A 26952-nucleotide genomic window follows, 5' to 3' on the forward strand; every position below is an offset into this window, starting at 1 on the left:
CTGCAGCCGCAGGAGGAACAGTGACACACGTTGACCAACGCTAACAAATACAGACTTGACAGATTTACACACACCACAAGAGATAAAGCAACACCTCTGTCAGCCTCAACATAAACCAAACATCATGAGATTCACTACACTGGCATTTAGTGCCATCCACTGTTCATCTACTGAACATACCAACATTTTAAACATCATGGTCATAAGGGAGAGGGGTATATACTGCATAGAGCTGCAACAATTAATTAATAAGTTGTCAACTATTAAGTTAATCACCAAGTCTTTTGATAATTATTTAATCCGGCTTCTTAAATGTTCTTAAATATTTTCTGGTTTCTTTACTCCTCTGACAAAAAAATTCAGATCTTTGGGTTCTGGACAAAGCAAGACATTCGAGGATGTCATCTTGGGCTTTGGGATAGATGGATTTAAATTTTTCTCCAATTCATAGATCAAACAACTAATCAGTTAATTATGAAAAGAATTGAGAGATTAATCGATAATGAAAATAATTGTTAAATACTACAGATCGCTTGTACTTTATTTTTAATTTAATTTATTTTTAAATCTGTATTTTATTTATCACTCCCCCTTTTCCTCTACTTTTGACAACTGAGCTGCTGTAAGAAGTGAATTCACCACATGTGGGATCAGTAAAGTTTTTCTTATCTTAATTAAATTGATTAACTTCAGTGAAGTAATTAACAATTTTGTTCATGATGCTTCCCAGGGTGATGATGATAAAATAAGGAGAAATGCTTGCTGGTTGACACATCTTATCTTAGCTATTTATTTCCATTAATAGTTTATGTCTCACTGTTAAACAATCACTAAATTCTATCTGGCATGACTCAAGCACAAACTATGTTCATGGATGAGGCAGTGCATCAAAGTTTTAGTCACATATTCCACATTTTCCCAGAAGTCACAGCAAGCAGTAGGAAACGCACCATCTTAGATAACCATGCCCCTTTATTTGCATATAACAATTGGAAATAAAATTTGCAGGAAAATAAATAAATGTGGAATTTGGAATGCCCCTTAAATAAATGTTTATTTATTTGTATATGTATTTATTTATTAATAGCCTTATTTATTTATTTATTTATTTATTTATTTAATATTGGCTAAAATGGCTCTCCATACTTAACTTCAAGACAGATGAGTTACAGGTGTTTAATAACATCTGTAGAGACATCCAAAGACGTTCTTTTGGGGACATTTACAACAATGCTAATCCAGGAGATAAAACAAGGAGAGCTGGCTTACACAGCTGCTTCACTGCTGAGGATTCAATCGTCAAAAAGTTTTAAGCCAAGATTTGATTCACAAGTTAGCACCTTACTGTAGCACAGCCCCAGACCTACATCCTCACGTCAAGCATCCAAACTCTTGTACTAACTTGCAGGTAAGTCGATTTTCTTACCGTGCTCGGTGTCAGCGTCTCATCATCACTTTCATTCAGTCGCAGCAGGTAGGGGGCGGGCACTCACGTGTGTTTTAAAGGCTCTGATTGCACGCATTGCGGTGGGTGATTAAAAACGCCTTGAAAAATACATGCAAAACATCAGGCTGGTTTTTTTTTTTAAGTCTTAATGTGTTTGGTAAGAGGCAAACTCCAAATGCAGGATGATTTTAATGGATGCTGACGTCTATATTCATATATAAAAAACGAGATTTATTGATGTGGACGCACTCACATAGACAGGTAGGCGCTCAGCCAATCACGCAGCACGCTCTCTGTTCCGTATTTGGCCGCGAGGTCACACCCACAACTGTCACTGCCGCAGCTCACTTCACCAGGAAGTCTTAATACTGTCTGCCCGTCTCTACATGACCATGTTGTTTTCGCAGGCTGCTGTACACACAGGCACTCGCTCAATGGTAGGCCAAGTTTACACCGAGCTTGTCATAATTTGTTTGTGAACCAAAAAAGGTAAAGTTTGGAGCGTTTTTTAAACGCACCTGTTGCTGTCTGGCGGCTGTAAATCAAAGAGCAGTATTGGACTTAGGTGTGTAGTCTTGAAAATGCTCCTGAGTGGTGGGAAAATATCAGCAAGTGCAGCTGACTTTTCTACATATCTAGATATTAACTTGATGGACTCAGAATAGTGATATCGCACCTAAATTTAACCACAGAAATAGTCTTATTAAGGCCTAATGAATCTTAGTCTCAGTGTGCATCAGTTAGAAAACATTTGGAAAGCTGCAGGAAATGTTTATGTGATGTTATTATTACACTTCAACACCTGCTGTAGCTGTTGCAGCTGTGGTACTGCTGGTTTCAGGCCGTTGCTTCCTGGCTTCAAGACAAAAGGCTCACATTTCTGTTTTTTCTCCTGCATGTTCAGGCTCTGAAAACCAGTTTTTGCAATTGGATTGTTCAAAGATATTCAAGTGTCTTCAAATGTTACACTGCAGTAGGTCTGACATGACATTTTTTGCACTTCTAAAAATAGCAGTTCTCAGTTAAAATGGAGGAACTCGAAGGATTTGTTCAGGACATCTTGAAATTGACAAAAATAATGGGTGATAACTCTAAATATGTGTTTTGTTAAAGGGATAGTTCAGATTTTTTTTTAAAGTTGGGTAGTATGTACTAGTATCCATAATCAGTGTATTACTACAGTAGATGCCGGTCTGCACACCCCCAGTTTGGAGAAGCAGCAGGAGTACTGGTGTAGAAAGCACAAAATGTATTTTAGCCACCTAAAAACATCGATATCAGTTTAAGTGTACACTATATTTAGAATATTTTCACCACTTTACCTTGCTGTCAGACAGCCTTTCCCAGTAGAAAACTGACAAATATGACAAAAAACAAATATCACTCCCTCTAAAGCAACCAGACTTCTTTGACAAAATCAGTAATTTAACCTGGCAGGACTCGGGAGCTGCTGGTCTATCGCTGCTCCCACTGGTTAGTTATTGTGTGGCTTTCGTGAATGTGAACTAAAAAACAAAAGTCGTGCAATAACACAAACAAACTAACCATTTGACACAGCGGTAGATGAGCATCTCTCGTGTTTTAGATGTAGATAGTAGTAGCCTTTTCTGATTAGAAACTAGTAGATAGTTTCTAATCAGAAAAGGCTGTCTGACAGCAAGATGAACACAGTGCAAGAGAAAGTATTCTAAATATAGTATACACTCAAACTGAATTTTAGTTTTAGGTGGTTAAAATATGGTTTGCTGCTGACCCTCTTCGCAACAGAACATTGCTAAGCTTTAGAGCCCAACTGATATGTTTTTTTTAACAGAACATAAAGCAGATTGCTTTGATTTGCTTTGTTTATAGGCAACATTTTATGTATATTTTCTCATTTTTTCTTGATTAGGGTTAAATATGTACATATATTTTGCTCTATTTGTGTTTTTTTTTTTTTTTTAAATTTAGACGGATCAAAAATGCCGGTTTAAGTTTACTGTTTCAGTGATCTGATGTCACTTTTGTTGTTTGTTAAACTTTAAAATATCCTGCGTCCATTAACGGTCGGTGATATGTTAAAATTTGGGCATTGTCAGCATGCAAATCGGTGTGCTCAAAAAAGATTTGCGCAAGCGGCAGATTCACTACGTTAAGTATGCTGCGTACGTTCACTATGTCCAATAAACAAAATAAACTTGCAAAGTGAAAATATTCTTTTAAACAGAAAAATACAACCAAACATCATCGGGATTCAAGTTTTCCTCTTTTGCTGAACTAAGACAGGCTTAACTGGCTCATTAACTCATTCAGAGTCGACAGAAAAACATGGGAAACTCACCTAAACCGTCTTTGTTAGTCTGTCCTCTCTTCCAACAATCACCAACTCTGTTTGCCTCTCACTCCTCATCCAGCTCAGCACGCTCATGATCCGGCTGAGTGGCTGTATACTGTGGCGCATTACATTAGCAAAATAAAATGACAAATAATACTGCAAAAATTGGCCAAAAAAAAAAAAAAAAAAAAAAAACAGCCAGTGACAGATTCAGCCCATTGTCTATAGGCGAAATATTTGTCCAATCACTCAATCCTACCCTCAACTACATATCATTGTCACAAGTGTTGAAACATCATTGCAAAAAATGTGTGTTTATGTCTATATTCTATATTCTGTACATTGTATTCTGTATAAAGACTATTGGCCGATATATTGATATCGGTCCCTAATATTAGTATAAGCATCTGCCCCCAAAATCCAGTATTGATTGGGTCCTACTTTGTTGCTTTTCCAAACTGGGGACATGCTGATTGCCATCTACTGTAGGTAATGTTCTGACTATGGATAAGTACCTCATATAATACTGTGTGAGTGTTTGAATTCTGCTTTGTCAGACATGAAGAGTTTTTGTTGTCATTTACAGTCCTACAATCTGTACTGTCAAAAAAATGGACATTTATAGTGAAACCTGGCTCTAAAGTGATAATATAGCTTCTCAACAAGCATGACAAAGAGTCTTGTAGTAAAAAAAATACTATCTATTACATACACTAGTTTTCTGAGTCTTCCTGTTAATTCTATTTCCAGTGACTTGTTTCAATATGAGTAAGAGGAGAGGCAAAGTGATCAGTGATGCAACAGCTGTCAAGAGCCGCAGAGTGACAGCTGTGGGTATCGACGATGCAGCAGATGATACAAACCATCAGAGAGCGTCCTCCAGCGGCTTGTCTCACTCTGCCACAGTGAGTAATTCTCCCATGAAGCTCTAATTCTTTGTCTTTACTCCTCACCAGCTCATTAATGGCTGAATATTTTCCTCTGTGTGTATTTCCAGGGAGACATTGGCCTCATTGAAAGCATCACTCTAAAGAATTTCATGTGTCACCATTTGCTCGGTCCGTTCCAGTTTGGGCCCAATGTGAATTTCATCGTCGGCAACAATGGAAGTAAGAAACAGATTTCTAAGTGTCATATGATCTGCGGTTGACTTTAAGGTTGGATCTGAGCGATCGGGGGTTGGAAAGGGGGCAGAGGAGCTCAGATAAGCACTGGGGTGCCAGGCCGTGCAGAGCTTTAAAAACAAATAACAGAAGTTTAAATTCTGTCCTGTATTTTACTGGAAGCCAATGGAGGGACGCTAGAACCGGTGTAATGCTGTCACGTTTCTTGGTACCGGTCAATAATCTGGCGGTGGCGTTCTGCACCAGCTGCAGGCGAACCAAAGATGGTTGATTCTCAAAAAGGGGGAGTTACAATGTACAATTCAGTATGTAGTTTGTTTAAACAAAGGCATCTAGATCATCCATTGCTGCTGCTTAAACAAACAGGACTTATTTCATCAAAAGTTGGAACGCTGTTTAAAATTATTTGCAAAAAACTTTTCAACCTATATTCAACTGAATGTGGTACAAAGACAAGATATAATTTTCAAACTAATCAACTTGTTGCAAATATGCACTCAATCTGAATTTGATGCTTGCAGCGTATTCCAACGGACATGTGACGGGCATGTTTACCTGTAATACATCACCTCTTCTTTAACAACACTTTTATTACGAAGCCACGCTGTTTTAACGTGTGCAGAATGTGTCTTGGCATTGTCTTGCTGGAATAAGCAGCAATGTCCCTGAAAAAGAAGTCATCTAGATGGCAGCATATGTTGCTCCAAAACCTGTACCTGTACCTGTACCTTCCAGCATTAATGGGGCCTTCACAGATGTGACAGTTACCCATGATGCCTTGAGCACTAATACACAGATGCTGGCTTTTGAACTTTATACTCATAACAATCTGGATGGTCCTTCTCCTCTTTAGTCCACAGGACTAGAGATGAAATGGTATGAAAATTTCATATCGCAAGACCAAAATGATCACATTTATCAGTATTATCACAGTATTGAAACAATCTGCTGAAAATGTTCAAAAAGAACTGATACAGCAATTTTATATTGAAAACCTCTCAACAATTTGAAGCAGCATCATCTCATTAGTGATGTGGATAAAACATACCCACACTGCTGCTGCACCTGCTTCTGGGAGACTGTTGCCAGATTTGGTTGTTGCTGGACAGTACCAGCCATTTGTTTTTCAAAGTGCTGTAATCAAACATAGTTTCAATGATAATTAAAATTGGAGACAGTAATACTGATCAACGGGAGTTTTACTGTGGTTTATCGTGTAACTGGTAATCATTTCATCCCTACAGAGGACACAACGTCCATGATTTTCAAAAACAATCTGAAATGTGTACTCATCAGGCCACAGCAGACTGTTCCACTTCCGTCAGTTCATCTCAGATAAGCTCGGCCCCAGAGAAGTCTGCAGCATTTCTGGGTGTTGTAGATCTGGCTTTTGCTTTCCATGGTAGACACTTAACATGCATTTGTAGATGCGGCAACAAACTGTGTTCATCAACAACAGGTTTCTGAAGTGTTCCAGAGCCCATTTAGTTAAAAAATCATGTTGGTTTTTTGCAGTGCTGTCTGAGGGATCGAAGGTGTTCAACGTTGGTTACATGCAGAGATTTCTCTGGATTAGATGATATTATGAATTGGCAGTGGTGGAAAGAGTACTGAAAATCTGTTCTCAAGTACAACTGCTGTTACATTGCTAAAATATTGCTCAACTACAAGTAAAAATCCTGTTGTTAGAAATGTACTTAAGTACAAGTACAAAGTATTAATCTCAAAAACTACTCAGAGTATTAGTTACTTTCAACCATTGATGTCATCGTCACCTCTCCAAACCAGGGTTGCAAATTTTTTGCATTTTCTTATTTTATTCTCAGTTTTGTTTGTGGTTTTTTTTTGGTCATCTGTTTTAATTGTCCTTATTCAACAAACGCTCCACAGATTGAGTTTGTCAGTTTGAACCGGTTTTCAAACGGAAAACTTTGGAAGATCCTACAACACCGTTTTCCTGTGAAACTTCAGTTTCAACTGTTTTGTGGACTAAAAAACTAAACCTGACCTTTAAACGGCATGAGGATGAGAAGTGAGACTGAATCTTCATTTTGGATGAACTATCCTTTTAACATTAAGGGAATGAAAACGTACAGTAAAGGGCCATTGCGGTACTTTTAAACGTTGGCCCTGTCTTTACATAGTTTGGGGTCTAAATGGCTCATTAAAGCCACAACAGTTCAGATTCAAACTAACACAGTAAAACACCAAAGTCATACAATAACACAAACTAACTAACTGATCAAAGCAGCTGTAAATCAGTAAATCCTGTGTTCTGTGAGGTAAAATGGCTGTTTTTGCATTTGCCCTCAAGGATTTCGTTGCAGTTATTGTTTCCCGGCTGCTGGCTGAAGTGATCTACTGGATCGTTTCGAAAACCTTTTGTACCTAATATTTAGTTTGACTGAAAATATGTAGAAATAAGGCCCAGGTTTATAAATACCAGAATTACCCATTAACTCTTAGTTGACTAAGAATTTGTATATTCAGAGGTGATCCTTCTGATATCGCTGGTTGGTTGATTTATTATTTGCATAAAATCTGTAGTTCTGCCTGTGAGCAGTTAAAGTCTATTTTAACCTTTCCATGCAGAGATTTAATCCTTTGTCTTTGCTGTTTCCAATGAAATTCTCAGGTGGGAAAAGTGCAATCCTGACTGCCTTGATCGTAGGCCTTGGGGGAAAGGCCACTTTCACAAACAGAGGGGTGTCACTAAAGGACTTTGTGAAAACTGGTGAAAAGTAAGTCAGAGTGCATAATGTTTAACCCGGTGAGAAACATTCTTCAATGACTAATCGCTCAGGATCAATATTATGCTGATGGAAATGGTGTAATTTTCTTTACCAGTGTAATTAAATATGAACACTTTCTCACTATACTTAAGTAGATTTTTCAAGTATCTGTACTTTACTTGAGTATTTGTTTTTCTGACGTTTTTACTTTACTCCAAGACAAAAATGAAAACAATGTATCAAGACGAAAACAGTGTAAAAAGATGTAACAAAATGAAAATGGTGTTAAAGACAAAAATGTGAAAAAAGGTGTAACAAGATGTAACAAAATGAAGATGAAAGCAGTAAGACACAAACAACGTCAGGTGAAAATGACATAAGACGTAATAAGATGAAAACAACATAAGACGGAAACAGTGTAAAAAGACATAACAATATGAAAACAGTGTTAAAGACAAAGATGTGAAAAAAGGTGTAACAAGATGTAACAAAATGAAGATGAAAGCTGTAACAAGACAAAAACAACATAAGATAATTATGGCTTAAAAAGATGCAACAAGAAAAAAAATGGTGTAAAGAGATGTAACAAAACAAAAATGACATTAAAAGATGCAACAAGATAAAAGTGGTGTAAAAGACTTAAGTACACAAAAAGATGTAAAATGAAAATGACATAAGACAAAAACAAAATAATGGTGTAACAAGACTTAACAAGATATAACAAAACAAAAGCGACAAAAAAGACGTAACAAGACTAAAATGGTGTAAAAAGATGAAAACAGTATAAAAAGACATAAAAAGATGAAATTAGTGTAAAAGAACATAAGAAGATAAAAATGTGAAAGACGTAACGATGTAACAAAGTCAAAATTACTTAAAAAACATAACATGACAAAAATGATGTAACAAGAAAGAAAGAAAGAAAACGAAGTAAAAATACATAAGACATGAACAAGATAAGGATGTAACAAGACAAAAACAACGTAAAATAGATGACACAGACAAGGAGGGAGACTGATTAAGGGAGAAACAGCTGGTAGAAATGTCCTTCCAGTATTGACTTTTTACTTTTACACTTTGACTACATTTCAGAGCCTGTACTTTTTCACTTTTTTTGGTACTCAATTATCTGTACTTGTACTTAAGTACAGAATGTGTTTACTGTTGCCACCTGTGCTCATTACAGTGCCCTCTGCTCTCTAGTACTGCAGATATAACAGTAAAGCTGAGAAACAGAGGACCGGACGCTTATAAAAGGGACGTCTACGGCGACTGCATCGTAATAGAGCAACGGCTCTTCTGCGATGGATCTCGGAACTGCAGACTGAGGAGCAAATCAGGTATTTTTCCTGAGTACAGACGTGTCTGTGTCTCATAAACCTTCCCTAAATGTCTGATTAACCAGAGACACTTGGGAGTGAAGACAAAGCACTTGAATGAGTCGTGCTGTGTACATTCTACACTCTTGCTCAGGAATGCTCCTCTATAAACTTTCATGTGTTCATTTTATATGCAGGGCACTGGTTCACTGTTTCCGTCCAAGTGTGGATGTAAATGTACGATATATTTACATTCACATGTGGACTGATGGTTTTCATTAGTTGTAAATGTCAGTTGTTTTGTAAACTAAAGGAAGTTGGACTGCGCTTGTCAGTGTGCCAGTTGCAGATTGAGCTGAAAAGTTTACAGTTTAACAAACCACATGATCTCTGTTTGGTAGATTCTGATTGCATCAGGTGTTAATGTGCTTCCTACAACTTTATCTTTTAGATTTTCAGAATATTTTATTGATTATTTGATTTTTGTCTGTAAAATGTCAGAAATTAATGAAAAACGTCAAATGACGAACACAGAGCGATGCAGATTCTGTTCCTTATAAATGACCACAAAACACAAAGACGCTCTCAGAAACCAAACGATGCCGCTGTTGTGGGCACATACTTGTAGTTTTGATGTTATCTCTGTCCTCTGAAATTTTTAAATGTAATGACACTATGATGAAGGGATTTCAGCTCTTAAAGGGATAGTTCAGATTATTTCAATAATCTTATCCAGTGTCAGTGTTTTACCTACAGTAGATGGGGGTCAGCATGGTCAAGGTCAGCAGCAGAACTATTTTAGCCACCTGAAATAGTCAATTTAAGTGTACACTATATTTACCATTATATAAGCCAAATATCACTCTCTCTTGGTCAGTTAGACTCCTTTGGCAAAATCAAAGAAGACAGGAGTTGCTGGTCTACAGATGCCTCAATCGGTTAGGTTTTTTGTGTTACTTTGTGACAAAAAATTCACAGAGTCACAAAATACCACAAACAAACTAACTGATCGAGGCATCTGTAGACCAGCAACTCCTGAAAATTACTGTTTTTGTCAAAGGAGTCTGGATGCTTTGGAGAGTTATAAGAAGCCACATATCTTCAGTTTCCTGTCAGAAAAGGCTGTTTGACAGCAAGGTAAAGTGGTGAAAATAGTCATACATACATACCCTAAACTTATTTTACACTGACTATCAACAAGGCATCATACAGACCTTTTCAAAACTGTCCCTTTAAATCCTCACATTTGAGAAGCTGGAACTGGAGCTAATGTGTTCATTTTTGTTGTCTTCTGTCTTGTATTTTAGGACAGCTTGTCTCAAACAAGAAGGAGGAGTTGACAAGCATTTTGGACCACTTCAACATCCAGGTACCTGCTGATGCTTTTTTGTCCTGCAACTTTTAAACTTCCAGAGATTGCACTGATTTCATTTTCTGACCTTTAAATATAGTGATTATGCAACATAATCATACCTGAAGGACATCTGTTTTTTTTTTCCAGTTGGATAACCCAGTGTCCATTCTGAGCCAAGAAATGAGTAAACAGTTCCTGCATTCAAAAAGTGAATCAGACAAGTATAAGGTACAACACTGCCGTGTTATTTATGACTTTGAATTACAGGATTACGTCTCTATTGAGGGAAGCTAATATAATATTTTTAATTCACTTGTTTAAATTAATTTTCTTGGTCTCTTTCATAGTTTTTCATGAAAGCAACTCTGCTGGAACAGATGAAGAGGGATTACATCCACATCAAGCACACTAAAACAGTCACACGACAGCAGGTTGAGAGACAAGAAGAGGTACTGTATCCAACACACTGACCTCTTACCATTGATTTATCACATCACGGCTTTCAGCATCTATTCAGGAAATTACAGTCTTGATGTTGTCAAACAAGAAACTTTATTGAGCTTTTAAAATGCTAATATTTGCCTAATGTTTAGTATTTATTTTTAGTGGAAATGATCATTCATTTAAAGCAGAAGTTGAAGTGTTTTATGTGAGATTCCCCAATATGGAGGAATTCAGATCCTTAATTTATGTAAAACTACTAATGCCACTCTGTGAAAATACTCCACTGCAAATCCTGCATTTAAAACCGTACCTCAACCTACTTTAACCTCAAGTATTATAAACATTTACAAAAATTTACTTAAAGTATCAAAAGTTAAAGTACACAATCTGCAGAGAAATGGCTCCTCTCAGTGTTTTAGTATCCATGTTGTGTTTTACCACTGTGAGGCTGAACTCATTTTAGCTACACGTTTGGTAGTTGAATCTACAGAAATTCATCATATTCTTCATCATAGTTTGTTGCCGTCCTGTGAGAACCACTAATCTCTAAAATCCAACTTTTCCTGGCCTCAGAAAAACTGACAATGCATTTCCCAGCAAATCTAAGAGGGTTTTTTAAAGTAGCAATCTCACAGATTTCAGTCCTGGTTGATTTGGTGAGTTGCAGGTTTTAACAGCAAATATGTATACCCCAATATCACAAATCACATCTTGCCTCAGGGGGCTTTACAATCTGTACAATGTGTGACACCTCCCTGTCCTGTAGATTCTTGGGAAAGTAAGGATGCCTCCCTCCCACCAAAAAAAAATCCTTTCAATATTAATACCTGTAATACTACAGGTCCTAGAATTCTGGATGCATCAAAACAGAATGATAAAGAAGTAAGACAATAATTGGCCTTTTGCTTCACCTTTACCTTTTTTTAATTATTAAGACAGCTGTAGTGAGAACAGGAAAGGGAGAGCTGGGAGGCGACTCACAGCAAAGGACCGCAAGCGGGAGTCAAACCCACAGCTGCTGCATAATTTACCAGAAATAGCATGTTTTATATGCCGAACACTCCAAAACCCAGAGAGATTCAGATTCAGTTTGTTATAAATAACCATGAAACATGTTACAGGGATAGTTCAGAGTATTTGAAGTGGGGTTGTATGAGGTACTTATCCATAGTCAGCACGCTACCTGCAGCAGATGGATGGTCAACATGCCGCCAGTTTGGAGAAGCAGCAGGAGTACAGGTGTAGGAAGCTACACAAAACACTGCTGTAGTCAAGGTCAGCAGCAAAACTATTTTAGCAAGTGTACACTATATTTAGAATATTTTCACTGCTCCACTTTGCCATCAGACAGCTTTTTCTGTCAGGAATCTGCTGTTTTAAAAGCCAAATATTGCCCTCTCTGTCAACCAGACTCCATTGACAATATCAGTCATTTGACCTGGCAGACCATGAGAGTTGCTGGTCTACCACCACCTTCTTCTTGAGTTTGTTTGTGGTATTCTGTGGATTTGGTGAATCCGAGTTAACACTTTAAAACACAGAAGTCACAAAATACCACAAACAACACTAACTGACAGAGGCATCTGTAGACCGGCAACTCTGTATTCTGCGAGGTAAAATTACTGTTTTTGTCAAAGGAGTCTGGTTGAGATATAACGAGCCATAAAGTCTGACCTGTGAGGGCGCCCCACTGGCCTTTTTCCATCATTCTGTGAGCAACCGTGATCTGATTTTATGCTGCACAAGGTTTTTAAGGTGAAACTGCAGAAGTAACAGATGTTTGCTGCAGCTGCAATTATGGATCCCACTGACTGTCATCTGACAACGATTTAGCATTCTACCTTCATCTGCAAATATCTGTTTATAGAAATTGCATTAGCAGTAAAACAATACAGTATTTTTTTTTCTGGGCATGTCGCCACAGACACCCAGCTCATAATACTGCAAATATATTAATACTTTGATCAATGAGCCGCAGACTCCAGATTCTCCATTTTGTTAACTCATTCAATGATAGATAATGACTTAATAGACATTTACTTAAATGACAATCTTTGAGATTGCCACTTTAAAATGTAAATTTAGTTTAAGAAGTGGGAGAAACAACCCTGAAAGGAACAAATTTAGATTCACCCAATCTCACAAAAGCATCTCTAAACTCATTTGTTTTCTTTGTCTTCCTCTCAGTTTTATGTGCTATACAGATAAAGTTTGCTTGTTTGATATTGTGTGTAGTTTCACATGTGCAGTATATGTTTTTCCCTGATTATTTAAGCTCTCACCCATTTTTTTATGTTCAGTCTCTCAAGGACCTGAAACAAGAGTTTCTACAGAAGAAAGAGCGGTATGAAAACTTGTCGTCCTTCAGCGAGATGAAAGCTGTTTTAGAGAATCTGAAGAAAGCAATGGCATGGTGTTTGGTAAGACTGTCATCGTTGTATAAAACAGACCAAAACAACACTTAGATTTAATTATTGTTTATTGAGATTCATCTGTTTTGTTTTGTTTTGTTTTGTTTTTCTTTTAAAATTTATTATAAATTCTGATGAGTGTTTAGGAAGCATGAAAGAAAGAAAAAAAAAATGAAAGACAGCATCAAAATTTTCATGAAGATGAATCACACTGATTGTATGTTATCACTCTCAGGTGCGAGAGAAAGAGCAGGTTGTGCAGCAGTTGAAGGAGGACATTGAAAATGAAGAGAATAATTACAAACACCAGGACAACCTTCAGCTCTGTCAGGTGAGTCATAAGTGTTTCTCTTCTGTTAAATATATACAAGGCTATTTATAAATGTCGGAGCCCTTCAGACTTTCAACACCACATAAAACGGCTGCCCTTAATTCACATGCTGCATTTCAGTGTTTACAGTAGATCTCCTCCGCTGAGAAAAGCCTTGAAGGATGTTGTCTTTAAAGGGTCTTTCACTCTTTCTCTTATCTCTCTCGCAGACGAGGCTCACACAAGTAGAAAAGAAGCTTCAGTGCGTCAAAAGCAGGGTTGACAGTCTGAGGGAGGAACAAGAGTCTCTGTCAGGGGACAATCTCAAGTTGAAAGAGCAAATGAAGGTCATAAGGAAAGCTCACAAGGAGCAGGAGGTATTGATGGGAAATATGATAACCTGATTCTGTTTCTGTGGTTTTATTTTGTCCTCCAAATACATATAATTTATATTGCTTAAAGAGACAATCTTTTTCCATAGCTTGTATATTTTCGGGCTCTGAACAAAGTCAGACAGTCAGAGCAGGAGCAAAACCTTCTTCAGGAGAAAATTAACAAGGCAAAGACAAGGTAGGGAGGTTAAGCAAGTACAACAAGGCTTATGTATGAAATCTTTACCTTCATGTAGATGCATGCATTCATTTTGTTTTCCCCACTGAATTTTAGTGTGAGCCTGAACAACGACGGAGAGACAGAATATTCAAAGCAGCAGAAGAAAATATCCAGTCTTAAGGAGCAGCTTGCAGAGCTTGATAAAACATGCTCCCAGCTGAATCAAGAGATCCAGAACAAACATCAGGCGCTTTTCAAAGGAAGAGAAGAACGGGACAAGCTGGGGTACAAGAAGTGATGTTTACTTTCACATAAATGTGCTGTCAAGGGAGTGTGGAGTGAGTTTAATGTGAGTCAGTCAGTTTATCTGCTTTTCATTCTGCCTGCTGACTAGACTGGAGGAAAGAAACATCCAGGTTTTGTTCACGTCCAAACTGAAGAGGAAGAATCAGCTCCTCGCCAGTCGATCCAACAAGCTGAAGCGGTTTGGAGAGAATGTACCCGACCTGCTGGACGCAATTGCTCAGGCGTACGCCACAGGACGGTTTCTCAAGAGACCAGTCGGTCCAATAGGTGACTTTCTTGTTTCATGTTTTATAGAAGAAATTAGGCAGGACTGAAAGGAATAGTTTGACACTTTGGGAAATACACGTATTTGCTTTCTTGCTGAGGTGTAATGGATGAAAAGATATATACCACTGTTATATCTGTCCCTCTATCATGAAGCTGGAGCCAGCAAACTGTTAGTTTAACTTGGCATAAAGGCCAGAAATGGGGAAACAGCAAGCCTGGCTCAGTCCAAAGGTAACAAAACCCTCCAACCAGCACCTCTAACACTGTTCCCACAGTACAGCAGTTCCTTATTTTATTCAGTTTCATCCCTCCCAACAATCAGATGGGAAATCCGGGCCAATCGTTCGTCAACACTGATGTTCTGCCCAGATTATGTGGTAATGTGAGGCGTTCACCAGTCAAATCTTAGCCCCCCAGTGTGCGGTAAACAGTTTTAACGCACACCTGCCAGCCAATCAGAAAAGAGTATACACCCAGACCATGGTATAATTAAAACTTAAAATCTGAATGATCATGTGAGTGTGAAAGGCGAACGTTAGCTCACGTGCTACTGCTGACAGATATTGAAATTGTTCAAATCTCCCCTCCAGATCTGTCTGAAGAATAGATAACCTGCTTTAACCGCTTCTCTCCAAACATAAATGTATTTCCCAAAATGTCAGCTTTACACTTTGCTATTTTATCTATAAAAGTATAATTTATCAGGAGGAATAAATGATCTACTATCCTCTAAAAACTGTCATACAGATCATTTGGTTCACTTTAATGCAGTCACCTCACTCGTCCGCAGTAAATTCAGTTGAATTGTTCGTGTTGTTTGCTCTCAGGGGTGTGCATCAGTCTGAAGGATCCCACGTTGGCTGTAGCCGTGGAGTGCTGTCTGCGGAGCTTCATGAAGGCTTTCTGCTGTGACAACTACAAGGATGAGACGGTCCTTCAGGAGCTCATGTCTCGCTATTATCCGAAGGGCAACCGGCCGCAGATCATCGTCAGCCCTTTCTCTGAAAAAGTTTACAACATTCATGGACGGTCAGCAGCATTTTCACATTAGTTAACTTTTGTTTACAGTCTGTTTTCTGATAGATTTTAAAGCTTTAAAGCTGCATTTTGTTTTCTTTCTGTAGGAAAGCACATCATCCAGAGTACCCGTCTGTGCTGGACGTGATCACAGCATCAAACCCGGTGATCATCAACTGCCTGATTGATATGAGGGGGATAGAATCAATTCTGATCATCAAAGTTGGTATCTCATTATTGCATGCACAGCAGAGTCGTTTTAGGATTGATTTTGTAGTTTTTGTTTCGTACTCATCTGACCTGTGTTTTGTCGAAGGAAAAAGACAAAGCGAGGAAGGTCATGCAGCAAGGACGGCCACCTAAGAACTGCCGCGAAGCCTTCACTGTAGAGGGAGATCAGGTGTATTCAAATCGATATTACACCTCCGACTTCAGCATGGCCAAATATCTTGGCGGGGATCTCGAGACTGAAATAAGGTATCGGCTCTATTTTTATGTCAGTTGATGTACAAAAAGAAAAAAAACAGAGGAGAGAAAAATACCCAAATAAATATTTAATGATAGTTCAAAGGAAAGACGAATCCAAACTGAAACACGAGTTTAAACCAGCTGCTGGCAGTGACCTGGATTTAAAGAGCAGATTCAGGCTGTGCTTCATCCTGTCAGGACTAGTAGGTTAACATTAACTAAAGAAAAGAGCAGACAGGAAAGTACATACTCCAAAAACTTCAACATTCAATCTTAAATAAGACACCTTGAACCCAGTGAATATTAAAAACTGATTAGATTAGATGTTCAGGTGGATTTTGAATGAAAACAAGGTTGTTTTATTAAAGTAAGACCTTTCCCTTACATTCTAAAATATTTTTTGACAATTTAGGAAACGAGTGTGTTCAATTTCTTGAGAAGATCAATACCTCTCTCATACGGTTTGGAAATATATCAGTATTACATTGTATAGTGATGTTGGACTAGATATCATGATAGATTTTTGATTTTGTTATAACCTGATTATGGCATTAGTGTTGTCTTTTCCTGGATTTAAAGGCTGCATTACAGTAAAGTGATATAATTAGTAAGTTAGTTAGTAACCAAAAATCGCATTGTGTTAATATTTTGTGAAAGTATATTTGCTCAATTTATCACTTCCGATGCTTCCATCCCTTGTAGTACACAACATGTCACAACCTGCACGATCAATAATCATCGACCGATATGAAACCTGACTTTCATCATAGGTTTTTCAACCGTATCAGCCAGGCCTACACTTTCATATCTGTACAGTAAAATTGAAACTACAATCAGCATCCGGTAACGGTAAAGGCTCCTAAATGATCACCGCTGAAGCTCACTGATTAAAGTAATGTGGAAGAAAAGAGTTGCATCATAAAACTCAACTGAGTTTGTCCCTTAATTACTTCGAGGAACTTTATTTTGTTAAATCCATCTCACAATTAGCAGGTTATTATTAATTAAAGAAAAAAAAGCAGACAGGAAAGTAGATACTTATTTTAATCTGAAATAAATCACCACGAACCCAGTGAATATTAGGAGTCGATTAGATTTAACAACAGAAGACTGTCTGCAGGTGAATTTTGAATGTTTTTTAAACCGTTGACCTTCCCCTTACATTTTAAAATAAGTTTTGACATTTTGTTCACTTTCCCCTGGAGAGTTAGATGTGAAGTTCGATATCTCTCTGATGTCTGCACAGTAAAAATGAAACTTCAACCAACATCCAGTAACAAAGGTAACAAGATCTACACATCAGCAACCCCTGCTCACTGATTAACATGCCACGACCCGACCCGGTTGCACCAACAGAGATGAACTTTCTTTTTAATCAGAGTTTACCAGACTATGTTTAAAATTAATAAATCCAAATTTAAAATTAAGCAGAGCTTTGTTGCACAACTAAAAACGATATTACGATGTAAATTTAAGTTAAGTAGAGTTTAGTCAATATGGAGATACTTGCTTACCAAATTGAAGTAAATAAATAAATAAATGTGGTTGCTGTCAGTACATAGTAAGAGGGCGGTGGTGGAGGGGAGGTGAAGAAAGAATAAACACATTAAACTCAGTTGGGGTGAGTCAGTCCCTTCACTTTCTTCTTAATTATTTTTTCTGAATCAATTCTAAAAAGGCAGCTGTATTAAAAGCTAAACTTCCTCACGTGTAAGTTTCAAGTAAGTACTGCATCAAATTTTAAATTTGCATTTAAGTTTAGAAGTTTATTGAATCTTTCTTTAATTTTAAGCTAATTTTAAAGTTTGGTGCAACATAATTTAAAGCATAAACCATGATTTAATCTGGCTGTTGTAATCTGAGCCGAGCTATCTGTTTCCCCTTCTGTCCAGTCTTCATGGTAAACTAAGCTGCAGACTCACGCTGTCTCCTCATGTTTAGTGGACAGATATGAAAGTGGTGTTGATCTTCTCATCTAACTCTGCAAGAAAATTAACAAAATTATGTCCTTTTCCCTCAAATTAACAAGTTTTCAAAAGTGATGTAATGTGACTCTGTACTTTAAGTACCAGAAAACTTTAAAGGTAAAGTGAGCACACAAGAGCCATGACAGGTATGTCAGATGAAAGTCTGACAGAAAATAACATGAAAATTTGATGGTTTGCCAGAATAAAACATTATCAGGTCAGTCATTCGATACCCCCACAAAGTCCATCTCTATGGGCCTGACATACTTAATCCATGTGACACATTATTGTTAAGACAAAGAAAAATAGTCATGTTTTCTGTAACATACATTACTACATCTGTCCACTCCTGTATTGTTGGGGGTTCAGGATGTAACCAGTGAGATGTGAGCACTTTTTTTTATATTTGACACTGAAAGATTTCTGTCTTTCTTTATTTTTTGTCATTAAGACATTGATAAAGTCTAGAGATGCCACCTTTTTTTTTTTTTTTAATCATTTACCGTGTGGTGTGGAGATAATAATCGTTCCTGTCTGTCACAGCATGCTGGAGTCCGACCTGGAGAACCTCCAGGCTCAGCTGTCCAGGTTTCAGCTCCATGTGAACTCTGTGTCGGAGGAGATCCTGAGCATGGAGAGCCAGCTGAACAGCACCATCATGACCCTGAAGAAGACTCTGGTCAGTGATCCATAAACCCTTTTCATTCTTCTTTTTTCACTCTTTGCATTTTCATTTATGTCGCTCCTGTTCTTGCTTTCTCTCCACTTTCCTTTGTGAGAGAATGATTGAGAATATTGATACTGTTTTGTCAGGCAGGTCACTGCTAAAAACTGTTTGATTTATCTTGATTTTTGAGGGTAAAATTAGAAAAGATTTCCGGTTTCTCTTTTTTGTTTTCATTGCAGGCCTCTGTGAATCAAGTCAAGGCAACAATATCTGAGCTGGAGACTGCCGGTGAGGAGCAAATCGATGACATCAGCTCCTTGGTGATCATTTAGTTTTTATTTGCACCTCTTGTAATCAGACATGCGTCCGACCATGGATTATGTAAGGCTAATATCTTCAAAAACGTCTTGCAGGAGGAGGTGGCCCAAGAGAACCAACAGAAAATTGAGGCAGAAAAGCAGGCCGTGCATGAAGCAAAGACGGAGCTCGACAAGTGTCGGAAAACAGCGGAGGACATAGAGTCCAAGTACTCTTCTCTTAGAGAGCGGATCGATCAGCTGGACATGGAGCCGTTAAAAGTACAGTAGAGCTTTGTTGTATCAGTCTGTTTAGATAGTTTAAAAAGTTTCAGAACCCGCAGGATGCTGCTGTTGCAGGCAGTTTAGATGTTATCTCTGTCCTCTGAAATATTTGAATGTAAAGACACTATCTGATGTAGGGACGTCAGCTCTTAAAGGGATAGTTCACATTATCTGAAGTGGGGCTGTATGAGGCCTGAGTTTGAAGAAGCAGAGAGGAGCACCAGCATGGACGCAATGCAACGTACTACTGTGGATGAGGTTAGCCACAAAAAAATCTTAAAAGAAAAAAGGAAATCAACATTTTATAAGCTAAATATCACTCCAAACCAGCCAAACTCCATTTGCAAAATCAATCATTTTAACCCACAGCACACTGTAGTTACTGGTCTACTGCTGCCTCTATCAGTCAGTTTGGTGAATCTGAACTAACCTTTTAAAATACAAAAGTCACACCATAACACAAACAATTATTTCGGTCCTAGTTAACAGTTTCACAGAAAGATATGTAGGTAATAGTAGTCATTAAATTAACGAGCACTTTCGGTGCTTGTTAAAGTAGGTTCAAGCTCTACAACAACTAAACAAAATCCAAAGAAAAACACAAATATTAACAGACATACCCAAAACAAAACAGATTCCAAGCCTTTCATACACAACCACACTGGTTTACCACCTTATTTTTAAACATTTCTTTAAAGTTGCAAAGTGAACTTAACATTCTTAATTCCTAAAACTGTTCTACAAGTTTGACCCCTTTAACAGACACATATTTCACACATATCATTGCCTTTATTCGTTATATCTTTTTAGCTTCCTGTACTAGTACTCCTCTCTGCTTCTCTGGGGGTGTACCAACTGCTATCAAGTGTAAATAATACACTGACTATGCATTTGTGCTGAGAACAACCCAACTAGAAATAGTCCAAACTATCCCTTTAAACTGTCCTCAAGAAGTAGTGATGATGAGATTGATAATTGTTGTTTCTTGACCTGAAGGACGAGCAGATGAAGCTGGAGGCTGAGTGCGCAAAACATGAACGAAACGTGAAGGTTTTAGAAAACAAGCTGAAGGCTCATGAAGAAAACATCCAGGCTATGAAAAGTGACCTCGCACAGAGAGAAGAAGAGTTACAGGTAACATGAGCTGTGCTTAATTTGTCCTACAGATTACATCTAGTTATTTAATTTACCTCATGCATGGATGAACCTCAGCTATACTAAGTTGTACGGATCAGTTAGCAGTTAGTACACTCAGTCAGAGGACTGTATCTGTCTCTCCTCACATGTGACAACAGGAATATGTGGCCAAAGCCACAGAGATCAGTCCTGAGCGGCAGCAGGTGACCGGCAGCACCAAGAGCATCGACACAGAAATCACTCGACTGAAGAAGAAACTCAAAGTGTACGAGAGCAGCCACGGCCAGCATGAGCAGGTGGTCAGGTGAGAAATCACAGGCTTGCTAAAAACATCTGGGACTTGCTGCATTTCTTCACTGGGAACACAAACACATTTACCAAAAACAGAGCTGCTGCTTTGGACGCAGAAGTAGCTTTAATGCTTGAACCTCAATGCCACAGTTCTTTCATGAGCAGTTTGACTGACCGCAAATTGAAATTAAACATATAAATAAAATACATCTACCTAAGTGGTGGCACATAACTAAGTATATTTACTCCGATACTGTACATTTTGAGGTACAAAATTGAGGCATTTGCACTTATTCCAAATATTGCTTAAGATTTTACATACAAAACATAACTATAGCTCAAAATGTGACCTTTTTTTTTATTCATTACAATACATAAATTAGTTAAAATGAACTCCACCACAGCCAAGTACTACAATATAATGCTGCTTAAATATTAATAGTAATATGTGAGGGATAATGTACAGTGGGTTAGTCATTATTCCAAAGTAAGAGGTCCTGCATGAATCTGAAGGAGTTAATTTTGCAATAATGACCTGCCCACTGTATATTATCCCATATATTACATGGCCACTTACTAAAAAAAGATCAACAATTTGACAGACAATATTGATAGTGAGCTGCAGCCATAGCAACAGTCACCTCTTCCTAGATAACAGACCTCAAAATGCCAAAATTGACCATTATCAGAATTGAGTATTCAAAATGATATATTATTCATATTACACTAAAATGGGCCATTTCTCTGCATTGACAACTTTTACTTTTGATACTTTATGTACATTTTGCAGATGATACATGTGTGTTGACTGGCAGTACTTTTAGTGTTTAATTGCTGCGTAGGATCTGAATACTAGCTGATGTAAATGATTTCTCTACTCGTGACCACAGCACACATGATCATATCAGGCCAGCTAAGCTAATATACTGACTGTAAAAGTTAGAAGAGCCATTTAGTTTCCTCTCTCTCTCTCATATATTTCTGTCAGACTTGATAACTAAAGCTGACATCCAGCGAAATGATATATTTCTGCCTACTGAGGTTCAACTCATCCAGTGAAATTTCTTCTGCCACTCATAGATTTTTTTTTTTCTACTGTACACTCCAATCCGATCTGCCCGTTGGCCATCACTAAACCATCTTCTGGCCTTATTCTGGAATTAAAAAAAATTGAGGCTATGCCATTTTCTGTCCTCTGCCCTCATTAGGGAGTACGCCGAGGCCCTCACTCTCTACAGACAGAAAACCAACCAAGTGCGGGACCTGCGGAAGTTCATCGATCGACTCGATAACATCATGTCAGACAGGCAGAACAGATACAAAGTCATGCGGAGGTAAAAAAAAAAAAAAAAACCTCTGCCGCGTTTGAAAAAGTATTCAGAAATATGGAAATGTTGTGTTTGACTGGCAGTTCTTTCTTTTTCTTCATGAAGGTCCCTCTCTGTCAGATGCAAGTTATACTTCAATAATTTTCTGATAAAGATGAACTGCTGTGGCTCGATGGTTTTTGACCACAACAATGAGACGCTCTCGATCTCGGTACGTCTGATTATCTGTTATTTCTTACATAAAATCGATGGAGTTTGTTCCTGTTTTAGTTTTGCAGCATCTATTGCTTGTTTTATGTAATAGTGGAATTGGGAATAAATTAGCTATTTAATTGCAGTACACAGTCATACAAAATCACATCATTGTGAAGTAAAAAGAAAGTGTTAGTGTCTGCCATCAAGAGCCTGTTTACACCTGGTATTAAAACTGGAGATCAGATCGCACAGAAGTGGTCTGGGCTGCATATGACCACACAGCGTTATGCCACTTTGAAAGACCACCTACTGATGTACTGTATGTCCATCATTAGTTTCATTATAATGCAAATTACGCTCATACCTCTCATACCAGCAGCAGATGTTTGTGAACACACTAGAAACCCCAGACTCCATTGAAAAATTAATCATTTTTGTCAGTTATTGAGTCAGGAGGAACTTAACAAACTGTGTGAAATGCTGTCTCCAACAAATTCTTAACTATTTGGTCTGTCTTGTAAATTCAACAAATGTTAGACATCACATTATTTCTTTCTTTGTGGAAAAAATATTGTGTCACATTGTGTTAAAAACAATGCATTTTGCAAATGTGTGTATTCGCACACAGAACAGGAAAGTGAAAGTGCTATTGTGAATTCTTAATCATTTGTGCCTACTTGTAAATTCAGCATTAAATGCAACACATTAAATGTTTCTTTCCTTGTAAAAAAAACATTGTGTTGTTGTGAAAAGAAGACAGGCGAGAGGCTCTCTGTTCGACCCTCTGACTCAAAGAGCTGTCCACTTGTGATCAGATCACCCAGGACACACATTAACACCAGGTGTAAACGGGGCCCAAAAAAATCTTGGAAAAAAGAAACGAAACATGCTACAGGCACTATTGTTATTTTTGAATTAATCAAAAAAAAAAAACACTTCATCAAAGTAAAACACAAACCTGTTCTGTTGAAGGTAAAGCCTCCGGGCAGAGAGGATGACGGTGTGAGTGACATGAGGTCGCTGTCTGGCGGTGAACGCTCCTTCTCCACCGTCTGCTTCATGCTCTCGCTGTGGGAGATCACAGAATCACCCTTCAGATGCCTCGACGAGTTCGACGTCTACATGGTGAGCAAACAAAAATGTCATTGTGATCTCACACACACACACACACACACAGTTTGTATAAAAAGATTAATGTAACTTTGACTTTGACTCACTTTGATTAACAGATCCTCTTCATTTTTTATTTGTAGGATATGCACAATCGCAGAATCTCTCTGGATCTCCTCCTGGAGCTGTCAGAGCGGCAGCACCTTCGACAGTTTGTCTTCGTCACTCCCCTCACCACCAGGTGACACTTAATGTTTATCTCTGTTTACATGCTGTCCTCTCCACAACCTGTACTTTTCCTATCTTTGTTTCCTGTATGGACTCTAAACTGTGCCTAAACCGATACCTTTGTAAAACAAGTTATGAAGTGATTATTTATTTAGCATTTAAACTTTTGTTTTTCATTTCTACTTTTTTATATGTGTTTAATGACATAATTTAAATACTAATTTAATACATATTTTGAACAATAATGTTACACTGCAGCTGCCGTATTCTTTTATGTACTTTTAATTCCTGTTTTCTCTTTTTTCTTTTATAAAGACTTTATTCTCTGTGTCTGTAATGTCTGATGCCTGATCAGATGTTTATTGTTGTTTGTGTCTTTCAGAAATCTGCCCAAATCCAGCCTCATCAAAATCCACCAGCTTCAGGATCCGGAGAGAGTCCGGAGTGAAACGGGAGACGAAGATGAGTGAGCTGAGCTCCAGTGACACAAACATCAGGAATGTTTGTCACTGTAGTATAATTTCAGTATTACTGTTTGCATTTGGGAGCTGCTGTTTGTAAACGTCATGGGATCAAACAATCGGCGGTTGTGTGTTTGAGACTGTGTGTGTGTGTGTGTGTGTGTGTGTGTGTGTGTGTGTGTGTGTGTGTGTGTGTGTGTCAGTTGTGTTTTTACAGTGAATGTTGTGAGGACAGAGAGGTGTGTTAACTTATCCTTGAACATTTTATCGTTGTTGCTTTACTCTTAAGGTTGTTTCTGGACCGAGGAAGACCAGGGACTCTTAAAGATGGCAGTACTGAATAGTTTGTCATAAAAAACTATTTTGGTCTCTTTGGGTGTAAAGAGCTTCAGTTTTCTGGCTCTAGTAATGTTTATTTTATTCATATTGTGAATATTTATCATCCACTGTAAACAATTTTGGGTATCTCAGTAACTGAGATTCTCTTCAGCTGTGTGCAGAGTGAGGAGGCAGGTTGTATTTATCTCACTGGTAGCCTCTGCTGACATGATGACCTGCAGCAGTGTGTCCTGCTGGTGTAAGAGTGTGTAACTGGGAGGTCACAGGTCTGACTCTCTTTCCCTCCACAGCTCCCTCCAAAAAAAAAAAAAAAAAAAAAGTTGAATGAACCAGCAGGGCTGAATCATGCATATTTTCAAAACAACACATAAGTTTGACATGATAATGTGATAATTATATTTTCATAGATGAATTTGATAATGAGTTTACTGATGTATTTTATAAAATGGACAGTAGGCCTGTCATTAAAGTTCTCCTCCAGTCATGTTTTAAACGATATAAAATGTTCAGCAAAAAGTAATAAGTTATTATTTTTTTGCAAAATAAGATCAAATGCCTTGTTAAAAATGGCTTTCATAGCTCTACACCTTGCCTTCATTTTGTATTCAAGGTTTCATCAATCTGCAAATAGTCCCCATCCTCTCCACACACTCACCCACCCCTTCCCCTAAATAGCTGCACCTTGCTTCTCTGTTTTGCTCGCTAATCGCAGTAACTAGCTCCATCCGGCTTCTCTGGTGGTCTGTGCATTGTTTCTAATAACATGTATAGCACCACCCCCTCGATTAACGGGGTGGTTCCTTAGGTTTCTGACGTCATGTTTTGAGACTGCCCTTCCTCACTGCAGTTCCAAAGCAAGAAATGACAGTTTTCACTGCTTATTTTGCTCCTGATACGTCTCGTAACGCATGAAAAAACACCACATAAACATGTTAACAAGGTTAACAACATGGTTTTCACGGGGGTCTCTAAAATGTTACACTGAAAATGCTCTCTGAGGCACCAGAGAGACGACTTTGACTCTGCAAAACTCTACCCAACCTGTCAGTGTTAATATTTCTACAACAGGCAATTCGTCTGTGAGGTTTGTTTCACTTTAATCATTGATTAAAATTGATCATATTGTTGCTATGTCTTGTCAACATGTACACTAGTGCTCTTCCGTTCTCTCCCTCATTAAAATGCTCAAGTAGCATTAGTTAACTGTCGCTGCTGTAAAAAATCATAATGACCCTTGTTACAATAAATTTTGAGAAGAACTTTTTGATCATCTAAACACTTTTGTATCTGTAATGATTTTCATACACATCCATTCAAACGTTCATTCACTCCAACACATACATTCAACACAGTCTTAAAGGGTGACTTTGGTGTTTTTCAGCGTGGAGCCTATATTCCCATATTTTTGTGTCTAAGTATATAATGGGGGACAACTTTTTTGAAATTGGTCCAGTGCCGGGCGCAACTGCTGCAGCTGTAACCACTGAAAGTGCTTGATTTTGACCCTGACAGACTCCGTTGAGGATCCCTACAGAGTAAAAGCCTTTCGTTAACGAGTAAGATCCCATTTGCATTTACAGAAATAGTAAATGTATCCCTGTAAATCAGAAGTAAATCAAACTTGACAGTAATGAGGCCTTAATTTACTGAGCAGGGCCGTTTCTAGCTTTTTGGGGACCCTATGTGAAATGTTTTCTGGGTGCCCCTATCTTTTTTTAGTCTATTGTGGTGGGTATTACAAACCCTCCAAAGTGGTCCATGGGCTTGCATTCTGCATTAAATACATTGCATCTGGTTGACTTTAAATGGAAATGAGGCTAAATCTGTGGAAAAACATCCCTTTTCCTCTCAAATTCAAATCACAATTCTCAAGTTGACCCTAGCAATTTAAACCTGTAGAAAATTATAGTAAATGGGAACCACTGGGGGTCCCCAATACAAAGAACACACAAATCATCACTACCTGACACTGTTTGGGGTCCCTCTGATAGCTTTGGAGGCCCTATGCAGCCACATAGTCCACAAATGGCAAGAAACGGCCCTGTTACTGAGCTAGATGTTAAAATATCACGAGAGGAGCAAGACGGCGGTTGGTCACCAGAGTTACAGAGGAGAGAAACGGCATCTGGAGTCACACTGTTGGTGACAAAACAAGCTCTTTTAGTGGACATACATCAATGGTGCAAAATTGAGCTTCATTAAGCCCACTAACCACTGGCTTTAGCCTCAGTCTTTTTAGTGTTAACGTTATATCATGTAAGCAGCCATTAAGTAACTTTACATATTTCAAACCCTTTTCCAGGGTTGTCATTTTAAAATGTGTCAGATGGAAACATTAAAAACTCAGCAGGAGATGGCTTCTCAGCTGACTCAAGGAGTTCAAGCATTAGCATTAGCTTATGTTTGCTAGCTACACTTGAGATGGAATTAAATCATTTTTGCTGGCAAAATCCACGGTCATCAGCTAGAATTGAGAAGCTGCTTTTATTTACTTCTCTGTGGAATCAAAGACTAATGCTGTGTCTCAATTTGTGTACTTACACATCCTGTTTTCAGTGCATACACGCGTTTATATTGACATTT

The 26952-nt window shown here is 38.1% G+C and overlaps 1 protein-coding gene across 1 annotated transcript; it reads left to right on the top strand.

The window, feature by feature from the left end:
- The first annotated feature begins 1590 nt into the window (after positions 1-1590).
- On the top strand, positions 1591-25645 carry smc6 (structural maintenance of chromosomes 6). The gene is made up of 27 exons (XM_084742838.1): positions 1591-1884; positions 4512-4666; positions 4759-4870; positions 7521-7626; positions 8821-8957; positions 10244-10305; positions 10438-10518; positions 10638-10739; positions 13035-13154; positions 13381-13476; positions 13686-13832; positions 13937-14025; positions 14122-14292; positions 14402-14580; positions 15408-15609; positions 15705-15819; positions 15914-16074; positions 18576-18711; positions 18939-19019; positions 19113-19277; positions 20277-20414; positions 20576-20721; positions 21917-22042; positions 22142-22247; positions 23204-23356; positions 23485-23582; positions 23952-25645. Exons 2-27 carry the CDS (start codon positions 4526-4528, stop codon positions 24037-24039), a joined length of 3258 nt encoding a protein of 1085 aa, XP_084598964.1. The 5' UTR covers positions 1591-1884; positions 4512-4525; the 3' UTR covers positions 24040-25645.
- The last annotated feature ends 1307 nt before the right edge of the window (positions 25646-26952 follow it).

Source organism: Lutjanus erythropterus, chromosome 18 (genome assembly GCF_056507025.1).
Source record: "Lutjanus erythropterus isolate fLutEry1 chromosome 18, fLutEry1.hap2, whole genome shotgun sequence".
In the NCBI taxonomy this organism is placed as follows: Eukaryota; Metazoa; Chordata; class Actinopteri; order Lutjaniformes; family Lutjanidae; genus Lutjanus; species Lutjanus erythropterus.

Coding starts and splice junctions, on each gene's coding strand:
- smc6 (XM_084742838.1), top strand. CDS start 4,526: ATGAGTAAGAGGAGAGGCAAAGTGATCAGTGATGCAACAGCTGTCAAG. Junction 19,020..19,112: donor TCGATGACATCAGCTCCTTG/GTGATCATTTAG, acceptor AACGTCTTGCAG/GAGGAGGTGGCCCAAGAGAA. Junction 23,357..23,484: donor ACGAGTTCGACGTCTACATG/GTGAGCAAACAA, acceptor TTTTATTTGTAG/GATATGCACAATCGCAGAAT.